Raw genomic sequence first — 23,769 nt, 5'->3', positions numbered from 1 at the left:
ACCAAAACATAGGCAGTTACATATTCATTTTGCAAGAAAGTTATTATTAAGTATTACTTATGTGTTACAGTAGTCCCTAGAAGCCCTCACCAAGATCAAGGCTCCTTGGTACTAGACATGATCTACCTAATAAGAGATAGTCACAGCCTTGGAAAGCTTACAATCTCAATAGACAAGCGAGACAAAGGAAGTATTGTTATCCTCATTTTACAGGTGGGGAATTGAGGCACAGATGGTGAAATCCTTGCCCTACTGAAACCAATGGGAATTTTGCCATTGACTTTAGTGAGACCAAGACTTCATCTAGAGAGATTAAGTGACTTGCCCAAGGCCTGACCGTGTCAGAGTCAAGAATTGAGCCCAGCTTTCCTGAATCCAGCACTTTAAGCCCAAGATCATCCTCTCTTTAAAAATGCTCAGGCAACAAAAGCCTGATTAAAGTCCATTGAAGTCAATGGGTAAAAATGATGGAGCATTTGAAATTAATGGGAGTTTTGCCATTTCAGGCCAAGATTTCAGACACTGAGAAGACTCATATGGACTCCAATGGGCTTTGGATCAGCCCCATGTGGGTATAGAGCTACAGTTAGCAGTAAAAATGCAGATGAGGATGCAAACGGACAGCTTGGAAAATCCAGTTCCAAATTTGATGCTTGAAAACGACATCTGCATACCTGCCCCTGTCCCCCTTTCCAGTCATGAGACTCCAGCAGCTGTCAGTATGTATCCCTTGGCTGGCTCTGTGCTTAGTAATATTTATTTTGAGATGGCTCAGTGCAACATTCCTTCAGTTCCTCATTTTCCATTTTTAATGCTTCTCCATTTCCTCATTCATTGCATTACCCAGAAAGGCTAATGAGCCGTAACAGACAGGTGGAAAAGCATGCTTGTTTTTTGAGATCCTTACGCTGAAATCGTCCTATGAGCATAAATATTCTAACAAGCTTTATCCTGTCACAACACAGTCATAAAGTTGCTCTGTTCAGCACATGATAATGGCTTTGTAATTCAATTATTGGGAGTATTTGTCTATGGGGATTTATCTTCTTTTAGCCTCAGCACTTGTGTGAATCCCTTATCATAAATCTCACAAACGCTAAGCCAGCTCCCCCACTCCTCCGGGGCATGTCTTGTCACTTCTCGTTAAAAATGTTGACAGCTTCTTCCAAATTACTCAATGGCAGGAGCTTGTTTTATTTTTAAAGGCCAGAAGCACAACAAACAAGAGATGACGAAGGTAGATCCCTAGACACTACCATTCCGCCCGCCCCCCCCCCCCACACTGATGATCTTGCAGTGCCTTAAATCCTATCTCTGAATAAGAATTGTAATGCTTTGCACTTATTACAGGCCTTTTTGTCCCAGGTTGTCAAAGCATCTTGCAAACAACAGTTAAGTAAGTTTCCCCAACACTTTATTGAGGTATCTGGGTATTACTGCACAGTGCCTGTTTTACAAATTGGTAAAGTGAGGTGGAGAAAGCGGTTAAGGGCCAAATTATGCTCTCAACTGTACAGTTGTAAATCCAGAGTGACTCCACTGATTACACAAGAGTAAATGGCTCCAATTGACTTGGCCAAGGTCACACCGTTATTATGTGGCAAAGCCAAAAACAGAATCCAAGAATCCTGGCATCTAGTCCTCAAGCCACTAAAACAAACCCCTTTGCAAGGATGGTGGGCACCGTTACAAATAATGCTGTTGAGTGCAACTTGGTGAAGATGCAGAAAGTGGTCATTAACAATAAAATACATGGGCCAGATTCTCTGCTATGATCACTTCCCCCCAGCCAGTGCTTTCTACCCCAACAATCTCAGCTGGTCTGGGTTCCTCTAACTTTACACTCTCACCACATGCTGCCTGGGAACAGTACTGAAGTGCCATGAAACATTTCCAAATATAGGGATATATTTTGAACGATAAAAAAATGTCCTTTTTATAGCCTAGTATAAGCATTCTTTTGTTTGGGCAGAAATGGTGTCCCTAGCCTCTGTTTGCCAGAAGCTGGGAATGGGCGACAGGGGATGGATCACTTGATGATTACCGGTTCTGTTCATTCCCTCTGGGTCACCTGGCACTGGCCACTGTCGGAAGACAGGATACTGGGCTAGATGAACCTCTGGTCTGACCCAGGAGGGCCATTCTTATGTTCTTATGCTTCTTTTCTTTTTCTATGTTTTCTTCTCAATCAAATTCTCTTTTGTGTCAAATATAATGTATACACAGAGGTATGTAAAATAACTGAGAAAATCCCTTGAGCTTTCTTGGCCTAAACTCTGCCTTTCATTTTTGCACTCCCAACCATTCAGCTAGATCTGCTTTTTCACAATTACACACACATGACTCAGATCACTTCAGTGAAGGCATTAATTGGCACTGATGTAAATGAGATCAGACTCAGATAGCTTTATGCAGACACTGGCTAGGGACTCAGGATATCTAGGTTCAATTCCCAGCTCTGACCTAAGCACCTTGGACAAGACCAAAAAAAGGCCATATTTTTAGTGGGCAGCATAGGCCAGAGGAACCAGACCCCAGGATTTGTCCCATTTTTTCTCAGATCAGACAATATAATATGATCAGCTATTCCCACACCTGGCAGGGCTGTGTTCTGCTCTGTGTGCGTGCTGGACAGAGTCCACAGAAGGCATTTACAGGAAGAATGCAAAGGAAACCATGCTTATTCAGTGAGCTACTCATTAAATATACAACAGAGAGTAAGAATAAAACTTTCCTGGCATATATCCAGACAGTTAAGTTCACACTAAGTTAGCTGTATCGCTAACTGCCTCATTTAATGAAATGCAGCTATGGAGGGTTACCCCATGCATGTGTGTGAAGGCAAACTAGCTTCTTACTCAAATACCTGTAGAAGATAAGCATGTTCTTGGGCCCTGGCTAGCAACACAGGGCTCTTCTGCTGAATCACCCTTAACATCAAGCTCTTGTATCCTACGTAAAGATGTATGCATATTTCTGTTGATGAGTGGATCCTATTAGCTCCAATCCAGGATATAGGCATGAGTTGGAATGAATAGGATTCTGCCCTCATCTAGACAGTATCACTGCCAGCCTTCCCTCGAGATGAATCAGCTGGCATGGGTAGAGTACCCTCCACACCAGGTACCAGGATTACCCACAAATAGTGTATGTCTCTCCTCCCCCATCCCTCACCCTCACCACTCCTAACACGGAGGGTCCGACTCCAAGAAGGGTCAGTTACAAGAATAAGAAGAGCACGTGCAATGACCCAGCTCAGGATATCACTGCAAGCATTATTATTTCAGGGCCAACCCAGTCAAGAGCTGGGCTCCTGAAGTTCCCTGCCCATGTTAGAATACAGCAAAAGTAGGGGCAACACTAGGTGACAGATGCTCTGAAGCATCTTGACTTGGCTCCTGCCAAAGACAGGCTTCCTGCATACACAGCTATCAGGGATTCAGTGGGCTCCAGTGATTAGTGCACTGGACCCAGTCAGGAGACCTGGGTTCAAGTCCTCTGTCTGCCAGACCTGCTATGTGCCTTTGAACACCTCATCTGTGAAGTGGAAATAGAAACAAACAAACACTTTACAAAACACTTTGAGCACCACAGTTGAAAAGTGCTCTATGGGCCTGTTTTAACGACACTGAAGTCAATAGAAAGCCTCCCGTTGATTTCAGGGGCTCTGCACATAGCCCTCTAAGAGCTAAGTATTATTATGGCAAATCCGATGGCCCAGTGGGAAAAGGAACAGGCTCTGTGTGTCTTTGAGCTCCCTCATCTGCCCCCTTCAGAATGGCATGCGTGTCCCCACAAAACACAACAGGGATAAAGTCCTAAATCACAGGACTGAGCTTAGAGGCTCCAGCACCCCAGTTCCAGATGGATGGCGAGGACTCAGGGTGCACCAGAGGTCTTCGAACTGTTATCAAAGATTTTCACTGAACATACTGAAATACGTTTGGGATCTTAACTCAGAGAAGAATGCCAACATGGGCATATGCTCCCCTGGTTACATCAGGAGGCAGAGATGTTATACGGACAACACTGGCTTGCAAACAAAAGATGCCAGAAGCCTGGAATGTTGCCTGTGTGCATTTAAGTAGGATGCACCCTGGCAGAAGTAACTTTTAAGGGAATGTTGAACCTTGTTTTCAGGTGCCCTCAGCACAGTGGTACCTGGGGGCCCTGCTTGTCCACCTCCAGGTGCTATTTGCCATATACTTCTATTGCCCTGGAGATTGGGCTGCCCAAAAGTATTAGCAAAGGAACAACAGCTCCTGCCCTGGGGCTCTGACCTTTCAAATGATGTTTTTCCAAATCCAAAATCCACTTGGAAACGAACACACGTCGGTCGCTTTAGAAAACCACTAGCCGTTACCCACCAGCCAATGATTTCATTCAGTGCCCCATGAGCCTTCATCTGCCATGTGCATGTTTGCTTTTATGTCTAAGTTATTAAATGTGTCTCTTTTTAATTAAATTTTCTGTGCAGCTCAGCTCATCCGCTGTGGCTTTTGAGTCACATCAAGCAGATGATTTTCTGGACACACTGTTGTGCTGCACTTTGATTGGCATCTTCTCCGTCAGCCTCCAGCAGTCGCCCCACAGTGACTGAAAGGTTTTGTTTGGCGATGCCCAGCAGCTCTTGGAAATAACCCAGACACGACGCTATTCAAACCGGCTCAGCCCACCTGATTTCACCCAGCCAAAAAGCTGACAAGAGCCACTGGAATGGTTTGCCAGATGAGCTCCGACCGCTTGGGTACAATGGAATTTTTAAAAGCTGTTAGCAGGCTTTTGATGCTGCTTTTCAGCTCCTCTAGAGGCTTCTTTAGTGAACAGAATCCTGGCTTTTAAAATAATTTGCAGTTTCTTTCCCTCTGGAATAACTCACGCAATAAATTTACTTTTAAAGATGATCTCCATTTACTTTTCCCCAGAAGAGGTAAGCTTTCCATCATCCCAAACACAAACACACGCCATCCTCCATCCACCCACCCACCCACCTCTCCGTCTGTCTCTCGCCCCCTGTCCCTATTCATACATACATATAAACACAACTCTCTCACCTTCTGTCTGTCCACTTGTCTCTCTTTCTCATCTGGGTAAAGTTTCAGCTATATGCAGCAGTCAAATTGGAGTCAAACCAATGTCCATTTCCAAACTAATTGATACATAGGATTCTCCTCCAGATGACAGCAAGTTCATAATATTATGGCCATACTATTCCCTTGCTGCAAGAAGCAGGACCATATCAATCCATCATCACCTGCTTTGGCTTCTAATCTATCTCCGAATCCAGTTTAAAAATGTCCTTTTATTGTCAAAACTCTCCACAGACTCCCCACCTTCCCCCACCTATGTCCACTTGTTTTTCTGTTGGCTTCTTCTCCTCTTGCAGTCTCCTCCTCCTCCACTCAGCCCCTCAGAGAGGCTCTCCTTATTAAGGGGGGGGAGGTTCTATCACTCTGGTGCTGTTATGAAACTAGATATGATAGATATGAAACTATCTGCCACCCCTGCACCATCCAATTTAATGAGTCACTTTCTCTGTTATAGAACCTGGACTTGTGATTACTTCCCTTTTCCCCTCACTCATGACTGACTCTTTCTGTGAAACATTTGATGACAATATGTATTAACTAGAGATGAGCTCGAGCTGTAATTGAAAAAAATGGATCTGGATTTCAAACACCCCAGAATTCAAGTAAACTCTGGATCTACTCTAAAGATAGGGGGTATTTGTGAAATTTCAGACATGGATCTGGGGTCAGATTTGGAACGCCTCCTCCGAAGTCTCAGGGTGTCTTCATGTAGCTCCATCTCATAGTGCTAAGGATGTTGTATAAAAATAAATTGGACTGTATTGTAGGACAACATTAGAAGACGTGTGTAAATGACCAAAAAGGGGACATCCATTCTGCTTGGAGAGACGACAGTCATGTCCATCCAGAAGATTAATTGTTTGAACTGTATTTTCTCTCTAATTAAGTCTAAACTTCTTGAGGCAGTGACTGTTTCCTTCTCTGTGTTGCACCATGACACGGTTTCATGCCTTCTTTCCCCTTGATACCATGTCAGTAAATATTACAGCTCTCTCCAGAAACTGCCATTGCAGCATTGCTCTGATGAAAGTGGACAATAAACATACAATTGACCGCATTCTCTTTGGGGCGGGAACTGTCTTTTCTTTTGTTTCTACAGCAACCAGTACAATAGACTCCTGGTCCATGACCGGTGCTAGATAATACAAATAAGAAACATGAATAACATTGATAAAGCTAATGGTTGTATCTGGGCACAAATAATTGGCAAATTGAATTCTTCCCCCCCCGTGTACTAATTGCTTACAGCCTTTTGATTTGTCCAATTTAGTAAGTCATTCAAAAATATTCAGAGTTGGATTATGATTCAACCTAATTGAAAAATTTAAATAAAAAAAATCACATTTTCATAATTTTTTTTACCTTTCTAATCATCTCTAATTATGCTACTCCAACACATTGACTTCAATGGAACTACTTGAGGTGTAAGGTATTACTTTATGTAAATAAGGATATCAGAATGTATCTTTCAATGAGCAATTTTAGGCTGACAGTTTGTTATTTGGATAGGTCATCACCTGTTTGCTAGTATGGGTGGAGTGTAATTGGCTGTCAGAGTAACAAGGTATTGTTGTTGCTCCCCGATTGGATGACTAAAATGTTTATAAACAGGAGGAGGGACACTAAAGTGATTTCAAGATGGCTGCTCCAGATACTTTACACCAATCTCATTCACATTTGTATTTGTGAAACTTTCATTTTCTGCGAACATTCTTACCAAAAAACCACACTTCTGTGAATGTGTGCAGAACATGGCTACAAACAGTCACAAATGTCATCAAAGAGAATTCAGGCGGGTTATTCAAACTAATGTTCCCAAACATTTTAATAAAGCATTTGCCCAGCTGTATTAACCATGGTTTCACGCCTTCTTTCCCCTTGATACCACGTCAGTAAATATTGCACCTCTCTCCAGAAAACTGCCAATGCAGCATTGCTCTGATGAACTGGTACTGCCCCGATGGCTTTTCAGCAAATTATTGAAAACGGAAATACTTCATCAAAAAACTGCAACAGTTTGATACAAAATGGCGCTGGGATGCCTCCTGGTAGTTGTAGTTGGGTGCCTTATGCTCCCATTCTATGGGCTGGGCTCTCCAATGCACTACTTTCTCCCCTCTTGTTGAGGGACTGCATCAGGCTGTGGTGATCATGGGAGATGTCGGTTCTTAGCATATCACCACACTTAGAGCACATCAAACGTATTAATTAAATTTTCCTCAAAACGACCTTATGAGAGAGAGAAGTGTCAACCTCATCCTCTTTTTTCCAGATGAGAAAGCCCCAGGCCTCTGTTTGTTGTAGAGGTTTGAGTTCATCTGAGCACCCCTCACCTGATATCTCCCACCCTGAGGTAACATCATAATCCGTTCCACAGCAACCAGTCTGGATGTCAGAGAATGACTTTTAGCTGCAGGTGAAGGGGTAAACAGGGGCAACGATAAGCCCTGAAGAATCAAAGATTCTGTTTTTATGGTAATGACTCCCTTCTAATGAAAGAGAGAACACAGGAATACAGAGTTCATATGATCTACAAGCAGCTGAATTCTCTCTAAGTGGAACGTTTTCTCAAAGTTTTGGAGAAGGTGTCAGCAGATTACTTTAATGTTGTTTTTCTGTGGTTTAAATTCCTCTGGGGACTTTCACGTAGCAGCCAAAAATAAGAAAAAGAAAATTCTCTTGGAAACGTATACAAAAAAGGCAGTGGGAAAGATGAAATGGTTTCTCTGGTAACATTTACAGTCAGATCTTTTTCTACAGGAACATTAGCAGCCCTTGGTGAATTCATTCATAAGATTTTTTATGTGAGGACTATTTATGTGAGGGCCATAGCAGGGTCAAATGGTAATTAAAATATAATAGTGAGCAATTAGGAATTTAAGCTTTGATCTGATTAGCAATAGAGTGTGTTTTAAAAGCCTATAAAGCCTCCTGAAAGTTTCTTTCCTGTCAAATAAAACATAAATGCATGATGTATATAACTGCAACCCTGAGAGGGCCCAAGGCCCAGGGTTAAACTCAATGCTTTGCCTCGCAGCCCATCCTGGTGGCTTTAAGCCACTTTTGTGGCCTCCTGATCCTGGACCATTCCAAAGGCTGGAGAGATCCTGGAGTAATTTACCAGCGCCAGGGACCATCTCCCCAGGATGCTCCACAATCTCTGTAGCACTGTATGATGTGGCTCCACCCTTGACTTGTTCCTCCCACTCCCAGCCCAGTCCCTGGCTCACCTCCTACACCTGGGCTGCAATGGGATCCTCAGAACATAGGCTTACCACGGTCTTCTGTGGTTCCTGCTCAAGGGAAATCCTCCTTCAGCCTGAACCAGCGCTTTTAAGGCTGCCTTGCATCGCTCGAGCCCTCTTGCCCAGTGTAAAGGGGCCAGAGTAAGGTGAGGATCTCACCCAATATTTTCTCTGTTGAAGGACTGTAACTGAAATGTTATCTCTCAAAGCACACTTCTGCTCTGAAGAGTAACTGTAAAAGTAGCATCATGGGTTTTGAGCTGATCCTGTCCCAGTGATTTCTAGATCATATCTGCTCAGTTTAAAATGATTAAAAAATAAAGATAGGTTCTCACTAGCTGTCACCACCATAAACACAATCTGGGATCTGAGAGTCAAGATGGGTTCTTTCTGGCTTGCACATCACCACCAACAATAAAGGTTCTGCAGAACAGGTTCTGCTCTGGGTTATGCATGTGCAAAACCCCATGGGCTTGACTCTCTGTTGCCTTGCTCCTCATGGAGTCATTTACACTAAAATGATTCAGCAGAGTTTTGCACTGGTGGAAATTATTGAATTGGAAAGCTGTCCAATGGAGAATCAGGTTCACTGTTGTCATATACTGTCATCAATAATCCCAGTTTTTTCTAGTGGGGATGCAGAACTCTGAGGGTAGAATTTGGCCCTTCAATGGAAATTAGTGAGCAATTCTGGTTAGAATGCGTGAGCCAGAGTAAAATCTAACTCCCCTTTCTATAACTGTGTTAGTTTCTCGGAAAGCAGAATCACAGTTTAGCATGCATCAATGACCAAAATATATCAAAGACATCCCATTCTAGGTGAAGCTAACAGCTTTTGGTTTCTTGTTTAGTTTGTGTTTGTGGGAAGATTGGTAGGTGATTGGAGCCGTTTTTAATCTTATTTGTTATTCTTTGATTTGCAGTGCTTTTGAAATTCCTGGTTTTACTTCTCTTTTTTGCTAGACCCTCAGAGGACTTCAAGGTTTTATCTCTGTGGAAAGGAACATTAATCATTATCATCATTATTCTCATTGCTGGTGTCCATCAGCTCTATATATGATAAATCTCTCTTATGCCTAATGACAGGCAGACTTCAAAACGCTTGGATTTTAGTATGGATAATAAGCATTTAAGAGTGTGGATGCTCATTCAAGCAATATAGCTGGACAGCTCAAAAAACAAGGTTCTCAGCTCTTTCTGCTTTTATCAGGCCAGAAATACCATGGGAAATGTGGGGAAAGAGGTTCTTATGATATCGTGGAAGCTTCTGGTCCTGTCTGGAAGCCAGAAGGGCAGAGATGAGTGAACATTTTTTTTAAAAAATGGGGAAAAAATTTCCAGATGGCAAAAGTTTCAGCAAAGACCAGGTTAAAGGGAAAGAGGAAGCTTTGGAATAGAGACAGGTTCAAACCAAAATCTTGGATCTAAACTTTGGGGAGGTGTTCAAAATTCAAATATGGAGCTGGATCTAAATTTGGCCTATGTCCTTTACTTCTATTGTGGTTCGAACCAAAACAGTGGACCCAAACACCCCTGAAGCATTCAAAATCTATGGTTTTTGGCCTGGGATCATCTCTAATTTGGGGTCAAAGAGGGGTCCTATTTTTGCTGAATGAATTCAGTTGCTATACTATTTATTAATGTATCTATCTGTAACAGGGTTCATGACCCACCCCTCTTCCTAGGGCCTGCTTGCCCTCCCCAATAAGGCTCAGAGAGGCTTCAGGGTTGTGCAACACCCGTGTCTTTATTAACTTAACTTCGTCCCACCACAAGTGTCCATCTATGTACAAGCTTTACAGGATTAGTCACCTCCTTTACAGGCAGAGTCAGCCATCCACTAGGAGACTTCCAGTTCACTGACTGATTGCTCCCTGGATGTTGCCCCAGCCTTCTGGCTCCCTCCCAGCCTTCATAGCCCTTGGCTTGTCAGGCCAGCAGGTGTTGCCAATCCTTAGGCGGGCATCAGGCTTTTTCCATCAGCCCTAATCTGCTTCCCCTGATTGCAGCTGACTGGCCAGGGGCTAATTAGGTGCTTTTGCACTGGCACCCTGCTACACTATCCCACAAAGAATGTCCTTCTAAGGGCCAGATTCAAAAGTGATATGTAAGGTGATGTAAACCAGACCCCGGAGTTTCTGCTCTCAGTTAAACTACTACCTCCATCTGAAACTGATGGAAGTGACTCCAGTTGCATAGGAGTGTAACTGAGAACAGGGTCCAGCCTCCATACAATAATTTAGACCTACCTCTGAATTTGTCCTTTAGTACCATCTGTGCTGGAAAACAGACCAGCGCAACTTATTGTGCTCAGTCCAGTGTGCTCATGCTTTCCTTTTCACGCAGGTTTATGTTACACTAATTGCTTGTTGCCGGAAGGTGAGGAGATATTTAGTGATAAGCACTTTAGTGTCAGTGCAATTCCAGTGCATTATTTCAGGTATGCACTGTAGAGACAACTGTCTGCTGTCCACTGAACAAAACAATGCGAGCTGAACAATCTCAAATGTTAAGGAAGTTTGGACCCAGATCCAGATATGACCCTTGAGGGTGGCTGCAGTCTCTATAACAAGCTGATTCTAAAGCCTCAGTTGAAACATCGATTAAAGACATTCAATACATGAAGATTGTGAGATGAACAGATACTATGGCAATGGGGACCATATTAGTACCAAAGAGAGGTAAAACCTGTTAAATTAGGGTAGGGGTGGCCAACCTGAGCCTGAAGGAGCCAGAATTTACTAATGAACATTGCCAAAGAGCCACAGTAATACATCAGCAGCACCCATCAGCTCCCGCTCCCAGCGCCTCCCGCCCACCAGCAGCCCTGCCAATCAGCGCCTCCCCCTCCCTCCATCCCTGCACCTCCCAATCAGCTGTTTCGTGGCATGCAGGGGGCTCTGGGGGAGGGGGGAGGAGGGAGAGGAGCGAGGGCATGGCAGGCTCAGGGGAGGGGGCGGGAAGGGGTGGAGTGGGGGCAGGGGCTGCGGCAGAGCCAGGGGTTGAGCAGTGAGCACCCCCCGGCACGTTGGAAAGTTGGCGCCTGTAGCTCCAGCCCCGGAGTCGGTGCCTAGACAGGGAGCCGCATATTAACTTCTGAAGAGCCGCATGGGGCTCGGGAGCCACGGGTTGGCCACCCCTGAATTAGGGGATGGGTGGACCCAATTCTGAATTCAAACCCTATGGCACAGGCTCCTGCCTACTTCACAGTTTTGCAGTCGAGTAGTATTCCCAGAAGTGGTGAAACATTTATGCAGTAGGGCTGATCCCACATGTATACATCTATCTTTGGCCTTGAAATTGGACTAGAAATCTTGGAACATTTGCCACCTGTTTAGTAGACCATGGCAACAATGCACAATGATTTAAGAGTGGAAGTGAAGAAAAATATTGTCTGTCATAGTGTAATGATGTCCGACATCATGGTTGCTACTGGGGTTTGAACCAGTGATAACCTGAGCTAAAAGCATGAGCCTACACAGCTTGAGCTAAAGGACTATGGGTGAAAGCCTGGCTCTGCTTAAGCAAGTGGCAAAACTACCATGGACTTCACTGTTCCCAGGATTTTCGGGAGCTGAAGTAGATTCATATTCTCCATGGCTTGGGTGCCGAGGGGAACATATACATGAGTGACAGCTGCCCTGCACATGTCAGTCCTGCTCATGTAACAGCACTGCAGAAAGCAACGGTCAGCACTAAGAAGATGAAGGCTACTTCTCAAAGCGTTATGATTTGTGCTAGTGTGGCAGCTAGGAGCCCTAATCATGCACCAGGACACCATTGTGCAAGGCGCTGTACAAGCCCAGAACAAGACGACAGTCTCCGCCCCGATGGGAAAAAATCAACCTCAACACTAAAACGGAAGAGCAAAAGGTCTGAGTGATGACAACGTTTGTCTCCTTCAGCAACGCCTCGTTAGCCCCAGAGCTTTCATTCGAAAGCACCACCGCCTCCACATACACATGGTGGAGCTGTGTTTGTGAAACCAAAAAATGTGCTTTGTTACTTACCAGTAGAACCTGTTTGGTGCGACACCCTCCTGGAGAAGCTGCCATCTTCTGCCAAACTCAACCGAACTGTATAACTGGAGACAAAACAGAGTACAATCACTGTACCTTCCTGACCTCTTTTTTTTTTAATCTGCAAAAATCACATTAAAGTATGAGAATAAACACAGCCAACAAAGGAACAGAACTGCGACCCATACCACTTTGCAAGTGTTCTCTGGCATCCCTTGCTCCCGAGGCAGGGCCTCCAAAGTGAAAGGGCTGATCTGTGGACAGCCAGGAGACTCTGACTATAATGGAAAGGAAGAGCACGCCCTACGGAACAGAGTGTGACATTCCCCAGGCCCTTTCATGGTTTTGGAAAGGCTATGGGAAGTGAGGGGTTCTGTGGCACTGGCAGGGGGGTGGTGGGAAGTGGAGGGGCTACACCCAGAATTATGCATTTATTCCTCTTGTGTGCTACAGATCCGAGCTCTCCAGTGGCGCGCTCCACCAGACAGCACAGCTAGGGGCTGTAAGGGTTCTGGGAAATGGCAGAGGTGGTTCCCAGGAGATCTGTAAACTGTGCGCCTGCACTTGTCACAAACTACTCATTAATGGGGTACAGCCTGTCATGGCCACTACTACAGCCCATGGGTTGCAGCTCAACTGCACAAGTGCCCTGCCTCCTGGATGGGGAGGAGAAATTGACTCAAGTTTGTCCACTGTGCAAATCCTATTTTACTTGCTCTTTGCACAGGGAAACTGAGAGCCATCTTTCTATAGACCTGTCCCATATTTTATGATACTTTAATTACTCTCACCTAACTTACATCATGCTCTTGGGGATTTCAGGCACAGGTCATTCTCTGCATGCACTGTTGCCCACTACTGAATAGAATCAGCGGGTAGCCGTGTTAGTCTGTAGCCACAAAAACGACAAGGAGTCTGGTGGCACCTTAAAGACTAACAGATTTATTTGGGCAGAAGCTTTCGTGGGTAAAACACCACTTCTTCAGATGCAAGAATACTCTACTGAATAGAGTATCTCTGAAATGCTGGAACTAAAACATGCCTGTGTACCATTTGCAATTCTCTCGCACTTTGGTACCTGACTGAAAGGAAGCAGAAATAACCCTTGGTATCACTGACAGCCCCTGGAGATTCAACCACGGTTCCAATGGCAGAGGCCAGTGGTATTCAGAGGGGAAAAAATACTTGCACGGACTGTTGCAAATGATGCATATGAGCAGTTAGCTGCTAAACATAGTGATTGTGTCTGCATGCAGCTGCAAACAGTTACCTACAGTTGACTGAGACATGTAACTCAGAGTCTAGCTCTTTTAGGTGATACCAGATAATAAAGGTTTGGGGGTAGTTGCATTTTTTACTTTCATCCTAAATTTATGCTTGCAAAGGCTGCTGAATTTACAGCCATACATAATGGAGAAATGAAAGTTACTTACCTGTAAGCGAGGTTCTTCGAGAGGGACTCTGCATATTCCCACTCTTGGGAGAGTTTAGAATGTAGTATGCATATTAAGTTGGCTGGTGGGTAAGGAGCACTAGCTAAACAAGGACTGTAGCATCGATCTACCAATCTGTGCATTTTACCTAGTTGCAATATCTAACAAATAATGGCTTGGAAACATGCGTATTGAATGCCACGTGACTGCTCTAAAAATTTCTATTATTAGAACCTGTTTCAAACATGCCACCAAGGCTGCAATCTCTCTAGTGGAGTCTATGGTCAGATTAGGGCCCCGGGGGGTGGGGGGGCGGTGGGGGAATAGGAGGGAGGGATTGTGAAGCATGCTTGTAAATTTCTAGTATACATTCTCTGACCCATCTTGATAATGTATGTGTGGAAACAGGATTTCCTTTACAGTTACCAGCATATGAAACAAACAATTTAAGTGAAAATCTAAAGTCTTTAGTCCTATCCAAATAGAAGAATAAAACTCTTTTTGTATCCAAATAATATAGCTTTGATTCTCCTCTTATTCGAATGAGGTTGAGGTGGGGGGGGGAGAGGGAGGCAACACTGGCAATGTGATGGACTGATTGATAAGGAAATTTGAGATGACTTTTGGTATGAATCTAGGATGTGGATGAAGAACTACTTTGTCCTTATAAAAGGTTGTAAATGAAGGGTCAGCCATTAAGGCATGAAGTTCATTAATCCTCCTAGCTGATGTTATTGCTATAATAAAGACAGTCTTAATTGATAAATGAAATAAGGAACACGAAGATAAGGGCTCAAATGGTGGAGACATAAGCTGTGACAGCACTAAAGTGCCATGGTGCCACAGGTGGGGTACAAACTTAGTAACTCTTTAAAAACTTAATAACCTCATGCAAGAATACCGATTTACCATCTATTGGTATATGAGAAGCTGCCAAAGCAACAGATAAACCTTTATCCTTTAAATATAACAAATACTCTAATATAGATTGAATAGGGCATGACACAGGATCGATCTTCTATCAGATATCCACAGTGAAAACCATTTCCATTTTAATTCATAATATTTTCTAGTTGATTTTCTTCTGGCATTAAGAAGAACATGTTGAATATCCATAGAGAAAGACCTCTCCAACTCTATTAGAGACTGATTGCTTATGCTCTCAGATGAAATGATAATGGATCAGGATGGTAAACTGTCCCTTACTGTTGTTTCAGAAAGTCTGGAAAAATCTCTAGTTTCTTTTGGAAAGAAGAAGCAAACCCGTGAACTACGGCTATCAGTATCATTTTGGCCGAGACCTGTGCTATTTTTCTCACAGTCTTCAACACCAGAGGAAATGGTGAGAATGCATACATTAGTTCTGCATCCCATCCAAGGAGGAACGCACCTGCCAGAGAGTGACATGATTCACTCACCCCTGTGGCGCCTTCTGGTGGCTGTTTCGTGAATTAGCTCTGCCAGCTGGTGGGCCCTCTTCTGGTGGCATCTCACTGCCATCACTTCAGTTCCCGGACCCACGTCGCTTCCAGGAATGCAGTGTCCCCTTCATGATACAGCCCTCCGGCTATGCCACACTCTGTGCTCCCCCTTTCCAGGGGACAGCATTGCAGGACCTCAGTCCAGCCACTTCCTCAGTGGTGAGTGGGGGCAGGGGGAACCCAGGCCCGCCCAATACTCTGGCTCCTGGCCCAGGGACCCTGTAGATGACCACCACTTGCTGCATCCCCTCTGACTCCTCAGTTCATTTCCCTGGGGCACTTCCCCGTGGCCTCCAGCACCTTTTTCACCCTGACATCAGGACTTCAGCCTGCCAGTCTTAGCATCTAGCCAGGAGTCCTCTCGAGCTTCCCCAGTCCCTGCTAGCACTCCTTCCTCCTCCTAGGAGTCTGATTTTCCCTCCTCAAGCTCCAGGCAGCTACTGAACTTGCTCTGCCCTGCAGCTCTTCTTATATGGGTCTGCCTGGCCCTCATTGGCTGCTCCTCTCAGCCCTTCTCTGATTGGCTACCTCCTGTGCAGCCTCCCTAGGACTCTATTAACCCCTTAGAGCCCAGTGTGGGACAGTCGGCCCATCACACAAAGATTGAGTATCCACTCCCACTCTGGAACAAAAACAGCAGCATTTCCTGCTGAATCTTATAGCAATTAGATCTATCTTTGGCGCACCCCAAAGAGCAAAGATGTCTCTGATTACAGAGTCTTTCAAAGACCATTTGTGCATCTGTGTAGATTCCCTGCTTAGTTCTGGCTGAGGGATCCAGTCTGCTGTAAAGCTATCGGACTCATCCTTTGGGCTATACACCAGTCCCAAAGTTTCATTGCCTCCTTGCAAAGCTGTGGTGATAGGGCGTCCCCTTATCTGTTTACATAGTGCATTGCTGTCATATTGTCTGTGCCTCTTGAACCACCGACCCTTGAATCTGGGGGAGAAACGGTCTGAGTGCCAACCAAACTGCTCTTGATTCCAGAACGCTACTATAGAGAAAACCTTCCTGTCGACCCCAGAGTCCCCTCGTTACAAACTTCTCAAGATGTGCACCTTAGCCTATTTTTGTGGAGCCTGTTGTGATGATCCTAGACAGGACTGGATAACACCCCTCTCAGAACATTTCCCTAATCCATCCACCACCAGATGGATCTTTGGATTTCCCTGGGAACTGTAATGATCATATCCCTACTGTGTGCCTGCAGTCTGACATTCTTTGATAACCAGTTCTGGGTCAGTTTCATCCTAAACCTTGCATAAGCTGTGACAGATGTACCATTATACCCATTAGTGATAGAAAAAAATTTACTCTTTGAGATGGAATCAGCAGCAAAGATTGAAAGGTACACTTTATCTTCAGGGACTTCTCCCTCGGAAGGTATGCTTTTGCTGTTTGGGAATAGAGAAGAGCTCCTATCAATAGAATTTTCTGTGATGGGGTCAGTAATGATTTTTTAAAGTTTATTAAAGAAACCAAAATTTCAGAATAGAGGGCATGCAAATTTTGTGACTTCTTCCAGCTCATCCTCTGAGGTTGCTATTAGGAGCCAGTCATCAAAATATGGAAACACAGAAACCCCTCATCTCTTGAAGAATGCTGCTACTCCAGATAGACATTTTTAAAAACTTGAGGTTCAAAGGAGAGGCCAAAGGGGAGGGCTCTGTATTGGAAATGGTCCTGCCCTACAGCAAAATGAAGGTACTTCCTGTACGATGGTCTTATTGAAATATGAAAGTAAGCTTCTTTGAGATCCAGAGCAGTAAACCAATCTAGAAAGGATAGGGAAGGAATATAGAATCTTAGGGTTAATATTCCGAAATGCATCTTTCATATGTACTTGTTTAGCTTCCTTAGATCTAAGACTGGATGAAGATCTCCATCTTTCTTTGGAATTAAAAAATAGCAGGAGCAGAACCCTTGATTCCTGAGATTTATTGGAACCTTCTCTATTGCTGTCTCCATTAGCAGAGAATTGATCTCTGATCTAAACAATGTCCCTGTGTGGGGTTCCTGAAAAAAGAGGGAGAGGAAGGTTGGTTTGGAGGAAGGGTATCAGCCTAGATGGTATAACCATTCTTTATAGTATCCAACACCCATCTGTCTGTGGTGATCTTTAGCCACTCACTCTAACATTGACTTAAAAGGTCTCCAAATGTAAGGAAAACAGGATCCAACATTGCTTTGCTGCTCTCAAACACCACTGAAAACCTGCAGTCTCACTGCAAGCAAAGAAGCCGTGGTAGGCCAATTATTTTGCTTCATTTTGGGCTTGAATGACCATCTCTTGTATGACTGAGAAGCAAAAGACTGTTGTTGCTGGTATTGGTAGTGATGTCTATTTTTGTTGAATGAAGAAGAATAAGGTGGGTTACGCTGTCTTTGGAATCTGAAAAGGTCAAAAAGATCTCCTTTTGAAAGTCTGCAAAAGACCCAGGGATCTAGATGTAGATCTAGTCTCTTTCATTTTTTCCAATAACTCATTGGTATTTGAACTACACAAGCAGTTGCCTTCAAATGGAAAGTCCTCAACTTCAGATTTTGTTCCCTGTGGAAAAGAAGAGGAGCATAGCCAGGCATGTCTTCTGAGAGTTCTTACTGTTGCCACTGGGCTTGAAGACACATCTGAGACAGCAAAGGACAGTCTTTATGCTTGCTTACCAATGTTTTGACCCTCCTTAAAGAGGGAATTAGTGACTCTGGGAAAGGAGAAGAGCATAGCACTTCTTCCGCCAGGGAGGAGAAGGGAGAATTTGAGAAGGACGGGAAATGAACTAGGGAAATATAACCTAGATGGAGCTACTATAAGGTGGATGAATAACTGCTTGGAAAATAGTTCCCAGAGAGTAGTTATCAGTGGTTTACAGTCAAGTTGGAAGGGCATATTGAGTGGAGTCCCACAGGGATCAGTTCTGGGTCTGGTTCTGTTCAATATCTTCATCAATGATTCAGATAATGGCATAGACAGTACGCTTATAAAGTTTGCAGATGATACCAAGCTGAGAGGGGTTGCAAGTGCTTTGGAGGATAGGATTAAAATTCAAAATGATCTGGACAAACTGCAGAAATGGTCTGAAGTAAATAGGATGAAATTCAATAAGGACAAATGCAAAGTATTCCACTTTGGAAGGAACAATCAGTCACACACATACAAAATGGAAAATGACTGCCTAGAAAGGAGTACTGTAGAAAGGGATTTTGTGGTCATAGTGGATCACAAGCTAAATATGAGTCAACACTGTAACACTGGTTCAAAAACAGCAAAGATCCTTCTGGGATGTATTAGTAGGAGTGTTGTAAGCAAGACATGCAAAGTAATTCTTCCGTTCTATACTGTGCTGATTAGGCCTCAACTGGAGTATTGTGTCCAGTTCTGGGCGCCACATTTCAGGAAAGATGTGGACAAATTGGAGAAAGTCCAGAGAAGAGTAACAAAAATGATTAAGGTCTAGAAAACATGACCTATAAGGGAAGATTGAAAAAAAAATGGGTTTGTTTAGTCTGGAGAAGAGGAGACGGAGGGAACATAACAGTTTTCAAGTACATAAAAGGTTGTTAGAAGGAGGAGGGAGAAACATTATTCTCCTTAACCTCTGAGGATAGAACAACAAACAATGGGCTTAAATTGCAGCAAGGGCAGTTTAGGTTGGACATCAGGAAAAGCTTCCTAACTGTCAGGTGGTTAAGCACTGGAATACATTGCCGAGGGAGGTTCTGGAATCTCCATCATTGAAGATTTTTAAGAGCAGGTTAGACAAACATCTGTCATGGATATTCTAGATAATACTTAGTCCTGCCATGAGTGCAGGGGACTGGACTAGATGACCTCTTGAGGTCCCTTCCAGTCCTATGATTCTATGATTTTAAATCTTTCAGTTGAACAGAAGGAGTATTGTTACAGTACACAACAGGGAATGGCTTCTATTCTCAGCTTGCATGACCTTGGGCAACTCACTTAATATTACTCACTTAATCTCTCTCTCTCTCTCAGTTCCCCCATTTTATAGACAGGATAATACCTCACAAGGATGTTTATAAGTTACCTACATTAACTAGAGCTCTTTCAAAAACGGTAAGTTCTTTTAAACATTTTGAAATATCCTTTGAAAAAGATATCCCTTTTCCTTTCCCCTTCCTTTCTCAACTGCAAAAAAAGAAAAAGGAAAAAAAAAAGAAGGGATGAAAAGAATGGGGAAATACAAGAAAAAGATGATAACAAGGGAAAGGAAGGAGGAAAACATTTTTGGTTTTGATTTGAAAACCGAAATATGTTCAATTTTCCATTTTCAGGATTTTGTGTTTAAAAAGTGGACAATTTTAGATGCATGTGAAAAAAAAAATCAGAGAAGCTTCCTTTTATCAAGAAGGAAAGAATGGAGGCACCTTAACAAACATCTTTATCCAGTCACTAGTGAAAAAGGGGTGTAGGCTTTCCACCCTTGTCTGCCTCTCATTCTACAGCTTCTCTAGACTGTCACAACAAAACATTGAGCACTATTATTATTGTCACATCACAGAAATCTCCAGTTGTGGTAACAGTGCACCAGCAACAGTGTGTCTGAACTGAGAGGAATAAAAAGAAAACCTTGATGGAATTGTTTTAAATGGAGGAAATATGCATTGCTCTTCATTGTATCTGGTCTTTCACACCTCACTACATTCACATCACAACTTCTAGTTATACCTGCACTAAATGCAGGGGACGTTTTATGTGTTCTTAGGAACTGTTCTTGGTTCCTTGGAAGCCAGTGGCAAAAGCTCCCATTGTGTTTGGTGGGATTGACTGGGATTAGGCCCACAGAGAGTTGCATCTACATAGGGCATCGAGGGATCCTCCTCATTTGCCAGCAGCTGAGCTTCTATAATATGCAATTATTCATCTTGGTTTCCAACGTGCAAAATGGTGACATGTTAACTGGAGAGTTATTACAGATTCTCCTGACACTGGTTGTGGAACATCTCACGAGTGTTCAAGGTAATTCCACTTCAGCCAACAGCACAAAATAAATAGTTTTACCATGAAGTAGCGTGAGATGTTAAGTTAAATCTGGCAGGATCTTGGGCAGCATTAATGACCTTCAGTGAACAGGCCAAAAAAAAAAAATTCCCTATAGGGTGCTTTGTCAAGTGTATTCTACTGAGATGACATTTTGGAGTGGAATGGTGGACCAGAAGGAAAAGAAGAATATCTGGGGGCTAGGCTTGATTTTTATCCAGACAGGACACGGGGATATTTCCCCACATTTATCATGTATGGTGCTTTCATGAAAAAAAAGATGCACAGCAGCTTATTGCCATGTTGTAATATAAGCTTTTTCTCTCCCAGGGCTGTTATGACAGGCTCATCCATGTAGTCTCTTAGGGGATGACATTTTATTTTTTTTGGCAAGCATTTCAGCCTGATTACAGGTAATTTTCATTATTAGATCGAAATGATATAATGTTCTTCCATTTTTCAAAGCATAAATAGAAAAAGAATCTTTGATCAGTTTTGATCTAAATTTCCATCTAAGGGGCAAATGTTGATTTGTCACTCTGTTTTTATTTTGCTCCTGCTCAGGCAAAATTTCTATTGAGTACAAACTGAATTGTTTGATGAGTACAAACTGAATGAGTACAAACTGAATTGTTGATGAGGCAATAACCTCGTCCTTACTTTTTCTCTATCCTTTCACATTCTTCTTTCATCTGTCTATGTAGGTACATACATGGCCCTCAGTACTGTAATATTTGATAACCTCACAGTCCATAGATTTTTTCTTCACAACACCCTTATGAGGGAAAGAACAGTCAAGGTGGCTTCTCCATCACTGATAACTTTTGAGGCAAGACTGGATGTTTTTCAAAAAGATATGCTCTAGGAATTATTTTGGGGATGTTTTCTGGCCTGTGTTATCCCACCCACATTGTCTCTCTAATATAAGCAGTCTGACTAGACGACCACAATGGTTCCTTCTGGCCTTGGAATCTATTACCTCCATTTTCTAGATAGGGAACTGAAGTGCCGGATAGGCTAAGACCCAAATTTTAAAAGTATTTAAGTGTTGCTGGATTCAGCATTGCAACATCTAACTGATTTAGGAGCCTTAGGATATGTCTACACTACACACTTAAGTCGACTTAAGTTACATCGATGATCATAAACCATTGTAGTTACATCATTTGTGCATGTTCACACAACGCTCCTTGTGTCAGCAGAGCATATCCACAGCTGCTACTCTAGCACCAACAGAAAGAGCAGTGCACTGTGGATAGCTATCTCACTGTGAAAATCACCACCTTCTCTTGCTAGCAGTTCTGGGAATGGATCGCAGTGCATCTTGGGGGTGGGGTCACCACCCCATGATGCAGTTTTCTCCATCCCATAATTCCAAGGGCTTCCAACTATGTTTTGCACCATTTTCAAACTACTCCAGTAAACTCTGCCTGAAAGCATGGATCTTGCCACTGCTCACCAGGGTTGTGACAAGCATTATGAGCACAATGCAGCTGATCCTGCAGTACTTCATGAGCTGCAATTCTGACCAGGAAGCCATGGAGACTGCCTTCCTGTATGCTATGGAAAGAAACAATTCAAGATTGATGTTGGCATTCATGGAGCAGCATTACATGGTAGACTGCTGTGACTGGGCTTGGGTAACAAGCACCGAGTGGTGGGATCGCACTGTGATGCAAGTATGGGATGATGAGGAGTGGCTGCAGAATTTCCTTGAACTCTGTGCGAAGCTCACGTCCACCCTGCGGTGCCAGAATACCAAAATGAGAGTTGCCCTGACAGTGGGAAAGTGAGTGGCGATTGCTGTGTGGAGGCTGGCAACTCCAGACTGTTACCGGTCAGTCATGAATCAGTTTGGAGTTGGGAAGTCCACTGTGGGGGTTGCAGTGATGCAAGTGTGCAGAGCCATTTATAGCCTCCTGCTACAAAAGACTGTGACTCTGGGCAATGTGCAGAAAATAGTGGATGGCTTTGTGGCAAAGGGATTCCCTAACTGTATCCAGGCGACAGATGGCATACGTATCCCAATTTTGGCCCCAGACCATCTTGTGATGGAGTACATTAACAGAAAAGGCTACTTTCACTGACGTCAACACAGGGTGATCAGGGAAGGTGCATGATGCATACATCTTTAGGAACACTGGCCTATATAGAAAGCCACAAGCAGGGACTTTCTTTCCAGACCAGAAGATTTCAACAGGGGATGTGGAAATGCCCCTAGTGATCCTGGGAGACCCAGCATATCCCTTCTTTTCGTGGCTTATGAAGCCATACACCAGAAACCTTGACTGCAGCAAGGAGTGCTTCAACAACATGTTCAGCAGGTACAGAATGTACCTTTGGCAGATTAAAGGGTTGCTGGTGCTGCCTTTTGGCAGGTTAGACCTCAATGAGGAAAATATTTCAGCCTGTGGTGCTGTGCATAACATCTCTGAAGCCAAGGGGGAAAGTTTTCCCGGGGTAGAGCACTGAGGTGGATCACCTGGCAGCTGATTTGGAGCATCCAGACATCAGGGCTATTAGAGGAGTTTAATGGGGGGTGGGGGACGCTATTCAAATCAGGGAGGCTTTGAAGCAGTATTTTGACAATAAGCCCCAGTAATGTGTTTTTCTATAATAAATTGAGCCAGGAATTATTTACCTGCCACCGTAAATGACCCCTGTAATGATTCCTGCCTAAGCGTTAATTGTAGTCTGCAAATGTGCCGATGGCCACTGTGTATGAATTTCTGTTGCAACCCTCCAGTGTAGGCCACAAATAAAGAATCACTGTCTTGGTAAGACTAAATTTTTATTAAACAGCAATACACAGATTAACATTTCTTACAAGGGACATGACAGTGAGCAGCACTCTTTGAAGTGAGGATCTCACAGCTGTGTGCAAGTCATGCTGTCATAATGGAAAATGTCCCTAGGGGTGGAGTGCAAGGGGTACTGCAATGGGCCGGGAATGTGAGAGGAATGTGTGGGGAGTTTGGGGAGGGCAATGAAGGCAGTTCTGTATGGACTGCTGAGGGAGTTGAGCAGGCATGTGTTCCACCTGCAGCAAAATCAGGGACCTCAGCATCTCTGTTTGGTCCTCCATGAGCTTTATCATCCACTCCTTATCCTCTATTATCTACTCCTCCTCTGTCTCCTCTCTTGGCTATCCATTTCTAGTTTTTCATTTGTTGGCTCTCTCTATGATCTGTGCTCACTATCTGACGATTGCAGCGCTTCGCAAAACATGTCCTCCTTATTCCTTGTTTGCCTCCTTATCTGACGGCGGCACTCTGCCGATATGTAGGACCTGGCCCCCGAAGGCACATCTGCAGAAGCAAAAGAAACAATACACAGAGTCAGTATTATGTGTGCACTCACAGTCTTGAATCATAGAAGTTACATACACTCCTTTCTCACTTTCCCTTGACAAACATGCAGCACAGCCAGAGCACTAAACATGGTGAGTTCAGCCCAGGGGAGGGGGAAGGGTGGTGCAAGATGGGACAAAGGGTCTGAGTG

At 43.7% G+C, this 23,769-nt stretch overlaps 1 protein-coding gene across 2 annotated transcripts in view; it reads right to left on the bottom strand.

The window, feature by feature from the left end:
* Positions 1–23,769, bottom strand: part of LOC141991179 (VPS10 domain-containing receptor SorCS1) — a 400,215-nt gene that overhangs the window by 110,310 nt on the left and 266,136 nt on the right. For both annotated transcript variants that reach the window (XM_074959393.1, XM_074959392.1), the window contains exon 5: positions 12,346–12,419. In XM_074959393.1, coding sequence (XP_074815494.1) covers positions 12,346–12,419 — 74 coding nt within the window. The remainder of the gene's footprint in view (positions 1–12,345; positions 12,420–23,769) is intronic.

This window comes from Natator depressus, chromosome 7, assembly GCF_965152275.1.
Source record: "Natator depressus isolate rNatDep1 chromosome 7, rNatDep2.hap1, whole genome shotgun sequence".
In the NCBI taxonomy this organism is placed as follows: Eukaryota; Metazoa; Chordata; order Testudines; family Cheloniidae; genus Natator; species Natator depressus.
This window is presented reverse-complemented; position numbering and strand designations above follow the sequence as displayed.